General features: G+C 40.2%; 2 protein-coding genes across 2 annotated transcripts; both read left to right on the top strand.

The window, feature by feature from the left end:
• The first annotated feature begins 6,094 nt into the window (after positions 1-6,094).
• Positions 6,095-8,179, top strand: LOC116054138 (G-protein coupled receptor 15-like). The gene is made up of 2 exons (XM_031305493.1): positions 6,095-6,957; positions 8,053-8,179. The coding sequence occupies exons 1-2, from the start codon at positions 6,095-6,097 to the stop codon at positions 8,177-8,179; spliced, it is 990 nt and encodes a 329-aa protein (XP_031161353.1).
• A 1,856-nt stretch (positions 8,180-10,035) lies between these two features.
• LOC116054137 (G-protein coupled receptor 183-like) lies at positions 10,036-10,954 on the top strand. Its single transcript, XM_031305492.2, has one exon. The coding sequence runs from the start codon at positions 10,036-10,038 to the stop codon at positions 10,915-10,917; it is 882 nt and encodes a 293-aa protein (XP_031161352.1). The 3' UTR covers positions 10,918-10,954.
• The last annotated feature ends 884 nt before the right edge of the window (positions 10,955-11,838 follow it).

Here is an 11,838-nt window from a genome sequence, read left to right as displayed (position 1 = left end):
TAGGCCTTCTTCTCCCAGCAGCACGACTCAGCCATGGTCCTATACTGCTGAATGCAGGTCTACGCTGCAAAAAATGTCTGACTTGACAAGTTACTTTGTGTAATATATACCCGTTTCTCTGATTAAAAAAAAGAATGAAACAAATCACATTTTTTAATGAAAGGGTGTGAGCGAAACCCGCATGTTTCGAATGTAGTTTCACCTAAATACAATTTAAAAAGAGTATCACTAGGCCATGAATGGAAATAAAGTGGCAACGCGGATCACCAGCGGATTTCCATTTTATGTTAGAAATTGTTCTAATTAAGTTTGTATGGCAAGCAATTAAATTATCTTGTATGGTTTAAAAAAGCTCGTTCCATAGATGCAGATTAAGTAATTTGATATTGTTTTGCAGTGTACACTATGTTTCTATGCAAGCTCAAGGAGCTTCACTTGTAAACTATGCAGTTTCAATATGCAATTATTTAATGCGCATGTTGCAATCACCATAGACAGCTGCATCAACCCTGCTAATTCTGAAATCAGTTAGTTGGACTTAAGATAATAATTGCAACTTGAGACTTCAAATTTGGGTTCAAAGCCATATAACAGATCTCAAAATGATTGATTGTCAGATGATTTACAGCCGAGAGAGAGAGAGAGAGAGAGAGAGAGAGAGAGAGAGAGAGAGAGAGAGAGAGAGAAAGAGAGAAAATGGTTCTGGTTCAAAAATTGGGCACCAGATGTGCGGAAGTGTGACGATCTGTTGGCTCCTCCTCTTTGCCAGAGGACCCAGGTCAGCCAAGAGCCAATAAAAAACAGGATACATGGTGGGTTTCACCTACATGGCATTTATTGGACCTCTATCAGTAAGATTAGGCTACTTTGATGCCTGGCTGCAGCTATTCATGAATATTTTTGCCCATCGCCTGCAAGTTGTTGAGTGACATACTTATCCAGATTGTGTATCAGTTTAATCTTTCATGCTTTATGCTTCTGCAGCTTCTGAATATTTCTTGTATCGAAGTTATGGCGCTGTGCCAAAGTGCTCTTCTGACACGCTGTGGTTGCCGCGGAAAGTGCATCCTCTGCGAGGGAGCTCGGCACACTGAGTTGAATTTATCAAGGTGCTTAGACTGAGCCACATGTGTTTCTCTATTATCAGCTCGCCCTATAGCTGAGGATCCTTCACGAAAAACAAGACTGGCTATAAGGCAAACATGTCATAACCCTCATAAGGATATATCAAATGTCAAATAGCATGTGCAATAGGAATTTCTGCCAAAACCAAATCAGCGAATACAGACAAACACATTTATTTTCCCTTATGCCTATTTTCAATTCTAAGAGGTTAACATTTATTACTGCTAAAAATCTATTTAGGCTGGTTAAGGTATCAAGAATACCATCAGAAAAATTGATAAAAAAATGATTTTACATAAATGTAATTGTTTTCCAAGAAGGAACCTAACCGCAAAATATAGATGTTGACAATTAAAAGAAGCACTTAACACGTCTGAAAGTAATTACAAAAAAAGCTGGGACAGTTAAGTTTTAGTTATTTACCTTTCATTTTTATTTATTGAAATATGTATTAAAAAAAAACATAAAAACATGCCATAGGATTTGTGTTCATTTGTAACTTCCATCATTTTCTTTGTGAAAACACATTTCTCATGGCAACACATTCAGACTATAAACATTTAACAAAGACCTGAAATTCGTTCATTGCGATTTGAGAACAACAATGAGTTCATGATGAAACGTTTGCAAACATCTTCCAAGAAACCCAAAGCCTGAACTGGTCCACCGCGTTTGACAGCTGACGTGCATTCATAATGACATCTCCTTTGATTAGTTTGGTGACGTTGGCATTGATTTAAAACAACGTTCACTTTGACATCCATCCAACTTTTAAAATAAGATGCACACAGGGACTGGGTGTCTAATAGGGTCAAGTCATCCAGGATAAATTATGAGAACAGTGAGATAAAGATTTTCAAGCAAGATCCAACAAAAATGAACATGTAAAATCATTTAAAAGTACAACACATTTGTTTAACTGTACCCCTGCAGTGTATTGAGCTCCAATATATTCGTGTCAACAAAAGTAGTAGCCTAGATATGATAACATGATTTTTGACTAAATATAAATCCTGCGCAAAACCTTTGAAAATCGCATTAAACCTTAATATCATGTAAGGCATTTTTGGATAACACTAAGCAGTTGTTAACGTGTAAACTGGTCCAACGTCATCACCCTCTTCCTCCTACAGCAAGGTCTCCACACTCTGGTGAGCAGCGTCACTCTGAGTGCAGAGCACCCTCTGATGTACAGAATGGGCGTCAAGGCAGCATTAACTCGGGGCAAAATGCGAATAGGGTCAGTGCCTTCATTCTTAAAGATATAACAGGTTAAACCAAAGAAATTACAGGCCACAACATGACAGAATATAGGAAGCCACGTCGCTAAGAAAAACCCAGCCACCACCAGTATGAGATACACCGATGAGCGCTTGCTGTCTCTCTCCTCAGACGGTGGCTCCCTCTCCAGCTGGAACCTGGCTATCATGAACAGTTTGACATTCAGCCCTATCATTATGATCACTGTGAATATGTTCCCCACAAATGTGCCCATGGTCGTGATCGTTTTGGCTACCCCGACTGTGACCAGGTTGTGTACAGCCACGATGAGGAAAGCATAGACCCAGTAGGCAAAGATGACGAGCAGGGTCCTGTTTCGGGTCATGCGGTGGGAATATTTAAAAGGTGACACCACCGCGTGGTACCTGTCTGCCTGCGCGGCTAGGATGGCCATGTAAGACAGCCCTAGAAATGTTGGTACGATGTAGAGGGTTCTCGTAGGGGACTCGAAACTATCCCTCACATCGAGAACACCAACATAATAATATGACACGCCGGTGCAGATGTCACTGAGGCAGGTGCTCAGCATGTACATGAAGCGGTTCTCGCTGCGAAGCGCCTTGTTCAGCAGTACGGACAGTGACACAGACATGTTGAGGAAAATGATAGTTGCAGGCAGGAAAATGCTAAATAGAAACATCAACACATTGCCAAAGCTTGTGAGGGGTAACACAAGAGACCACCCCTGGCTGCTGTTCCTCATCGGTGTGCGACAAGAGTGTTCAGGGCTTCATTGCACTGCAAAGACTGGCAGCAGTGCACTCTTATTTATGTAGGAAGGAATGCGAAGACCTGGGGGACTTTAGTGGCCATGGACAACAAGTCAACAAGCTCCTGATAAAAACATATGAGGTCAACAACCTATTGACATATTTTAGCTGTTTTCTCCTCAGTGCATACAAATGTTTATCAGTTTCAAGTTTCCCTTATCAACAGTTCTTATAGTCCTGACTTCAGTTTTTTTGAAATATGTAAAACAGAGCAGGCTCCCACTGGGTCTGAGGGCAGCTGCATCAAGAGAGACCTTTGAGCACGTGCAGTGCACCAATCTATTTAGCTTTGCTTTAACCTAGAACTACACTTTTTTTTAAGATAATTTTTTTGGGCTTTTTCCACCTTTAATTGACAGGACAGCTAGGTGAGAAAGGGGGAAGACATGCAGGAAATCGTCACAGGTCGGACTCGAACCCTGGATCTCTGCGTTGAGGCATAAACCTCTAAGTATATGTGTGCCTACTCTACCCACTGAACCAACCCGGCCACATTAGGCTACACTTTAAAATCAATTTTATGATGAATCACCTTTGGCAAATTTAAAAAATCTTTACTACTAATTTAAGTTGTCTGACCTCTCTTAATGTAAAGCACTTTGACTTTTTAAAAGCACCTCAGCTGTATGAAAGCTATCAGAAACATTTATTAGTAGACATCAGTCTCTGAAACTTTGTGCTTGGTAAATCTATAAACTATTTTAGGCCAAAGTTGGGGCTCCCAAAGTAAGGTTTAATTTGTGGCTTTTTGGCCATAAAAGAACAATACCGAACTATTAGTTTTAATAGGAATAGGAATTTCCCATACTCTTGTCTCACCTAACCTGTATAAGCTTGTCTAACAGTTGCATGAACCCTCTCTGACAGGTCTAACTATGAATCTATAAAGGGTTAAATTTATAGTTGATTGAATATAAGGGCCTTTTGAAATGTGTAAATAAAACACAACATTTCTTAATTAGTAATCACAGCTGTTGGAGACCACTCATATTTAGAGGCTGGATGTTACATTAACAGCTAAGTAGAAGCTGCCAACAATTTATAAACTTCCATACATGGATTTACTACACTGCATATTGAATATATGGAATCCTTTACTACTTAAATCTTTACAGAATTTAACTTATTCGATGCAGGATTAGTAATAACTGCCAACAGGAAAGAGAAGTCGTGAAAGAACATTTGATTTAGAAGCTAAATGTTGAAGAGGTAGTAGGAGGGAACGTGTAGGCATTCAACAAAAGTAATAAAAACTTAAAGGGGCTCTATGCAGTTTTGGCAATTTCTTCGCTGTTTTCTCGCTTTTTGCCCGCAGGTTTCTCTTTAGACCCTCCCTACAGCTTCGGAATAGATATCTGGCAACACTGTTGTAAAAACTCGTTGGCGACTCTCCCCCCTCCCATCTTCTCCCTCTGGTCATGTGCATTTGTTTTCAAAGTAGCCAGCGAACACACGGAGCCATGTCCACTGAGGTAGACAGCTAGTAAGCTAGCTAGTAAGCCCGTAACAGACAGCGATCATAATAAAAACCTTTACAGACAATAGCAAACATCTTGAGGTCACAATAACAAGAAATACAAAGATTAAACAGAGTTTATCCCAAAGATATTTACAAATGCAACGGCAAGAACGCCAGGTCAGCATCGGATTTGCAGGCTTCTGTTTGTCTCAGTTCTCCCCGTTCTGAAAACGCAGGTCCGATGTTTACTCGTGTCTGACTCCTCGCTCGGTCAGTCTGCCGTTTCCTCTTTTTCTGTTCCTCTGACAATGCTTTCCTAGCTTTCTGCTTCTTTTTGCCGGCTCAGCCATGACAATAGTGTGAAAAACTCCATCGCTACCTTGTTCTTATAGATAGCTGGTTCCTTTATGTGTGCAGTGCCATTGTCACTACCCGATGTGAGTCGAGTGCAGATGTGAGTTGCGCATGCTCAGATTTAAACGGTTTACGGCATAACGCCAAGGGATCCGGATCCGGCTGCATTGTGAAATTCATAAAATAACAAACTTTTCTCATTACAAACAATAATAAAAGATGGAAATCATTTCAAAAACATTTTAGCTATCTATGATTGTTTGATTGCTAACTTGTAGCCGGCAGTGAACAAACTTCGTTATGTATGTCAGGTTACGAAGTCTCTCGTTAGCAGGTTCTTGTAGGCTACTTCAGCCTCTAATCTAGAACTGACATCAGGGATCATGCCGTGAAAATGTGATGCCTTAAGCTAAATAATAAATTACTGCTATGTAAGGTACCTATCTCATTATTCTGTGGCTAACAGCAAAACAGATCTGCGTCTGTCGCAAAGTGACGCATGCGCAACTCACATCTGCACTCGACTCACATCGGGTAGTGACAGCCGTGAAGCAATTCGTTACATCGCGAGACCTGATATCACGCGATACTTCCTGGCTCGCCGGCCGAAAGTTGCAAGGGTGTTTTTTCCGCTCACAGGCACTAGGGGGAAGCGAGACGGCCACCATTCAATCCGAAAAAAAAGTCATATAACCATTCCAATGACTGAAGCTATTCAGTTAAGGTAAATTAAGCTAAAAAAAACTGCATAGTTCCCCTTTAATATAAGTATTCCTGGGTCACCCTGAGCCATAGACCTCAGAGTTCAAGATTAAAGGACATTAAGGAAGCAGGCCGCACCAAACCACTGAGAAAGTAGCCTATTATGGAAACCAGGATGCACAAACAAGTGACTGGTGATTTTGTTTATTCCCAAGCCCCCTGGGACTTCTTGTGATTAGGCTTTATTTGTTCTTTCCATGTGTGACATGCGTATGTTCTACCTGTTAACACGCCACCTGTTTATAATACAGCCCCTGCCCTTTAGAGATTAGGGTGTTTGCTTAAATTCTGAGCACCGTTCATATATAAATATGAATGCTCAGCCTTCTGGCGGAGCGCCAGGATGCCCTTTAACGCCACCGTCCCGTTGTCGGTGGATTTCAAAACTCCGGAGGACTTCCTCATCTTTATTTTCCACATTCTGTTTGCCACAAGCGCCGTGCTCGTCGCCGGCTCGGTGGTCATCGCGATTTCCTCCAACCGGTACCTGCGAGGCCAGAACCGTTTTATATTCATGCTGAACACGAGCATCAGTGACACTCTGACCGGCTTCTCGGTCTACTACCTCGGCCTTTTCGACGTACAAGAGGGATATCCCTCGAGGAATGGGACATACTACATTTTACCCTCATTTCTAGGTGTCAATGTGTTAACCTTCCTCTTCGCTCAGTTTGACCGGTACTTCGCCGTGTGCCATCCATTCTTTTACAACCGCTATATAACGAGGTCTTTTGTTATTGGCATTTGTGCGTTTTGTTGGATTTACACATACTCTATCCTCACAGTGCAGAACATGGTGCCCATTTCAAAAGCGGCTCAAATAAACGCGTTTGGTGTAATGACTCTACAGATTATTGTACTCACTAAAGTGTTGATGACAATTAAATTATACAACATAGCCAGGAACCACATAGCGAGAGAGGCGCCCAGTGCTGAGAGAGACAACAAAAAGGAGTCGCTGCGCATCATTGTGTTTGTGGTTATTTGCTTCTTGGCTCTGTGGTGTCCATCCTTTGTCAATATAATTGTAAGACAGTTGACGAGTAAAGGTCTCAGGTTTAGGAATGAAGCCACTAACCTGTTCGCCATCATGGCACGCCTGGACGCACTGGTGACCCCGGCTGTGTACATATGGGGCAGTCCGGCGCTACGGAAGGCCGTGTGGAGAATCGTGTGGCGGAGGGTCTGTCCCTGCCGGACGGCAAGGTGAGAGTCGGTCAGAACACTTTAACGTGACTGAAAATGTCAATATTTAGATATAATACCCGCGATACGTGTTTTATATCAAATGAGTATTTGTTTTGTTTGTCCATTTTTGTGTGACTGTGAATCTCTCTCTCTTATTCAGAATTGGCTTTAACGTTGATGGAGTGACAAAGCAATTCTAATAAAGCCGCCAGAATCAACATCATCATAAGGTATCATATAGAGAATGGATTAAATGGACAGATCACGCGGCTGACGTGAACATGGCACATGTTTCAGTCACTTTTGGACGAATGTAAGTTCTCGATCATCACGTTTTTAGAATGACTGAAACAAAACGCACTCTACGGATTGGGCAGTTGAACCTTTTTTGCGTGACGATTCAGTTCAAAGGTGAAATATGAACTGTGTTTGGGATTAGGTTAGGTGAGGGCAGTATGTGCCACTGTCATATTTGTCATACACGCTTTCAACAGAATAAAAATAATATTTGGATAACTGTTTTGTAACAACTGCCTCTATTGTTATTAGAATATGGATTGTGTTTTGTTATTTTTGTGAAAGCTCGTCTTCATCCAGGTGCTAACATTGCAGGTTACAGGGCCCTCTTATTTCCCTGTATTCATTGTTTTACGTTGTCTTTTTTTAAAAGTCCGCATGGCATTTTGAGGATGCAACTTTCCATTACAGGTAAAATAGCCTGCTGTTGAAATAAACATTTAGGTATATTTAGGTTAATTTATGTATATCCCACAGTTCACATTTTACATTTCTAAACACACCCACAGATTGATACCATTACTGTTGTTATGATGTTCAATGATACCCAACCACGTATGTAAGAGTTGTGCAATTCAGCATACAGTAATGGACCTATGACAGAATAGATACCGGACCACTTCGTCCCTTCTGTCGGGTTAATGGGACTATCATTGAGGGGCATCTGGATCACAACATACAATGTAAATATGAATGTTCTGAAATAACATGTTCAGCTCTGATAAAGGCTCAGGAACTATACAAGCAATTCTGATTCCAGCTGTGCTAGCTCAAGTGGATTATTTGTAATGCTCTACAAGTGTGGCCGCTGCCCAGGGTGCTGATCCTGGGATCAGTACACTGTTCGGGTTCCTCGCGTGTTGAAACTGCACTGCGATACTGTGTCATTACACCCGCCAAGTGTGAAGTAGATCATCGGATGAACGGTTCTCGAGATATTTGAAAGACAAATAGGCTACACACAGAGGGTCCTGGACTTATAGTCAGACAGAGGGTCCGCGAGTTAGTTAGATAGACGTTCAATGACCTCTGACAGCCCAAAAACTCGTGCGGGCTTGCTTGGTTTTTTTGGCCAACCATGTCCACTGTCTCTAAAAATATAAATTTCTGGTAACGCTCTAGAATCTTTTCATTAATTTACGGAGTTACGGTGTAATCTTGAACGTAGAGTACAGTAGCCTATATGAACCAGTAGCCTTTACTGTATCCCGAATTTTAATCCTGAATATAATCCAGATTTTTTACCCCCTTATTCCATAACTTCATATCTTGTTCACCTAAACCTATACATGCAGTGCCGGAAATGGGCCGGAACTCACTGGTAGGCTACTGAGTCTTCTCACTGCGTACCGCCACCTCCTGCAGTATACGGTGAGTATACGCACCCCTAAACACCTGCGTAATTGCGTCTCTCACACATAGCATCTTAACGTTAATGCTGAAAATGTGCTTGTTAACATGGATAATAGTATGTTATTGTAATGTAATTACCGCCCGACTGCAGGAGGACAGCCGTGATCCAGTGCGCCGCCCACGGCATGATCCGTCCTGCACCATTTACGCAATAAGATACTCTCACAATGTCTTAATGTGTCTTAATCGGTTGCATGTTTTCATACGGAATGTATGCAATGAAGTGCATACAACACACATTTTAAGTGATATATTACCAATACATGTTATAAAAATATATCCAAGATACATGATCATGTCATGCAACTGCTGAATTATTGGAACGCATTGTAGACTGGTATATGGTATTACAAGATGACTCCGGAGTTATTACGCTGTACGTTTTGAGCTGTAAACGATTGGATTTAGATTACAAAGCGTCACGTGTAGTCTTGTATAAAGTACTTGAACGCAATACTTGAGTAAAAGTACAAGTAGCTTACCAGAAAATGACCAGACTTAGAATATTACTTGAGTAAACGTCTTAAACTATCTGATATTTACTTACTTAAGTATCAAAAGTAATTTTCTGATATTACATGTACTTAATTATTAGAAGTAAAAACAAAAGTAAAAAAAAAACTCCGATTATGAACTTTATGGCCATTATGCTTCCTCCTTTTCTTCTTTAGTTTGGCCCATGGTTCTTTTTTTTGTGTCGCTTGTCAACAAACAGGCATTACGTCACCAACTCGAATGGAGCGTGCATTAACATGCAATATAGCAGCAATGATTCGCCAAACCTGCTTTCTTCCAGTGTAACAAATTTCTTCTGATTTTATTTTGTAGAACGAGTAACTGAAATGCTTAGGGGAAATGTAGTGGAGTAAAAATATACATTTTATTAAGGGAATGTAGTGGAGTAAAAGTAAGTTTCCCGACAAATAACGAAGTAAAGAACAGATACGTGAAAATTCTACTTAAGTACAGCAACGAAGTATTTGTACTTCATTACATTACAAAACTGGTTACGTGATATTTATATTTTTAAGTGGACAGTACTTAGATGTTTTTTATGATTAATTCAATATTGTCAAAGACTTATATTTATAACTCAAAATGAACTTAAATGTTTATCAATATTTATTTTTATTTTTTATTTTATTGGTTTATTTGATAGGGACCATGCATATTTATGAACATTGTTGTATAAAAACACCATGTAAATATGCCAGAAAAAGTAAAAATAACTACTTTTCATCTGCAGTCCCCTAAACGTTTAAGCCTAAACACTAATTAAACGTGAGATTACGGCATGCCTCATGGGAAAAACATTTTATGCTTACTGGGGCAGTAGCTTAACCACCAGCTATAAAGATACTAAATTCAAAGCGCATTTTTGGAACAATGCTCCTCTCTAACATCACAGCACCTGGAGGAGTACAACTCTCGGTGAACTTCCACAGTCCTGTGGATTATCTCATTTTTATTTTTCAACTTTTATTCGCTACAACTGCTGTTCTGGTGGCCGGACCTGTAGTCATTACCATATTGGCCACCAGAGCTCTCCGCCTCCAAAACAGGTTTATTTTCATGCTGAACACTAGCATTTGTGATACGTTGGTTGGGTTTTCAGTGTATTATCTCGGTCTGTTTGATGTTCAAGAAGGATATCCTTCGAGAAATGGAACGTATAATATGTTACCTTCTCTTCTTGGGGTAAACATTATGACATTTTTATATGCCCAGTTTGACCGGTATTTTGCCGTTTGTCATCCATTCATCTATAGTCGCTATATAACCCGGCGGGTGGTTATATCTGCAAATGTCTATTGTTGGCTTCAAGTCTATACTCAGTCGATCATTACAAATTTCGTGCCACTTTCCAAAGCAATACAGGTGTATGTTTTCGGTATTGTCAGCTTACAAGTCATAGTGTTCACTAAAGTGGTCATGACTATTAAACTGTATGTTATTGCAAGGTACCAGCTTAGCAGAGACCCTCCCAGTGCTGACAAAGACAGCAAGAAGGAGTCATTGAGAATCATTATTTTTGTTGTCATAAGCTTCTTGGTGTTGTGGTGTCCCTCTTTTATTAATATTATCATCAGATTTGTGGTAGGAGGAGGACTGACGTTTAGGAACGAGGCCACCAATCTTTTCGCCATCATGGCTCGTTTTAACGCTGTGTGCACACCGTCTGTGTATATCTGGGGGAGTCCGGCTCTGAAGGAAGCCATGGTGAGGACAGTGTGGGGCAGACTGTGCCCAAGATGCAAGAAGAGGTAACAGGGGCAGAAAAACACACTGTGGGGAACTAAAATGCAATACAACGTTCAACCGATTTGTCCTGTTTATAGCCTACTGTGATTTTATGATGAAGTAGAGATACCAAAAAGTCATGTACATAACAACTATGGAGCCCACTCAATATACAGTCAAAGAGCTTTATCTGCATTAGCTTTCGATTCAGTAAGGTGGTTTACTGTACTGCCCTACAAAACAAAAAGGCAGTAACTGCATTTTTGGTCAAAAATGAGTTATTATCATTTTCATGACATTCAAGGCATCCTTTGTTATGTGACAAAACATCTTATCTCAAATGTGTGTCGTTTTGGAGAAAAATGGTAGTCGTTTGTACAGTAACTGCAAAAAGCCCTAGTGAAACAAAGCATGAGTACAGTAACTGCAAAATAGGGGTAAAATATCAAATTAAATATGAGGATTGATATGTACAAAGAATAAGCTAATATAAAGTAACAAAAACAGCCACATGTCCAATAATCTACCTACAACTACTTAGCTGGATGACAGGATAACTTGATGACAGCTTAGCAATGTGAGACTTTAAGCAGCCTTTTCAGCACCAGAACAGCTTCCGGGTGGAAAATATTGACCTAAAATGGTCAAATTAGTTTTGGTTTTGGTATATCCATGTTCAGGAAAACAAATGGTTCCAATTATTTCAAATACAGTGTATCTAACACACCCAGAGCCCAAGTTGTGGCAAAATAGTTTTTGAAGAATCTGTAGTTACTGCCTTTTTCCTTGGTATGGTGCCACGTTTCTGGTAAGTAATACAAAGCAAGAATACAGTAACTGCAAAATAGGGGTAAAATATCAAATTAAATATGAGGATTGATATGTACAAAGAATAAGCTAATATAAAGTAACAAAAACAGCCACATGTCCAATAATCTACCTACAACT

The sequence above is a fragment of the Sander lucioperca genome, chromosome 2 (genome assembly GCF_008315115.2).
Source record: "Sander lucioperca isolate FBNREF2018 chromosome 2, SLUC_FBN_1.2, whole genome shotgun sequence".
NCBI classification, from domain to species: domain Eukaryota; kingdom Metazoa; phylum Chordata; class Actinopteri; order Perciformes; family Percidae; genus Sander; species Sander lucioperca.
The sequence above is the reverse complement of the archived record's forward strand: the minus strand, read 5'-3'. Positions and strand labels throughout refer to the sequence as shown.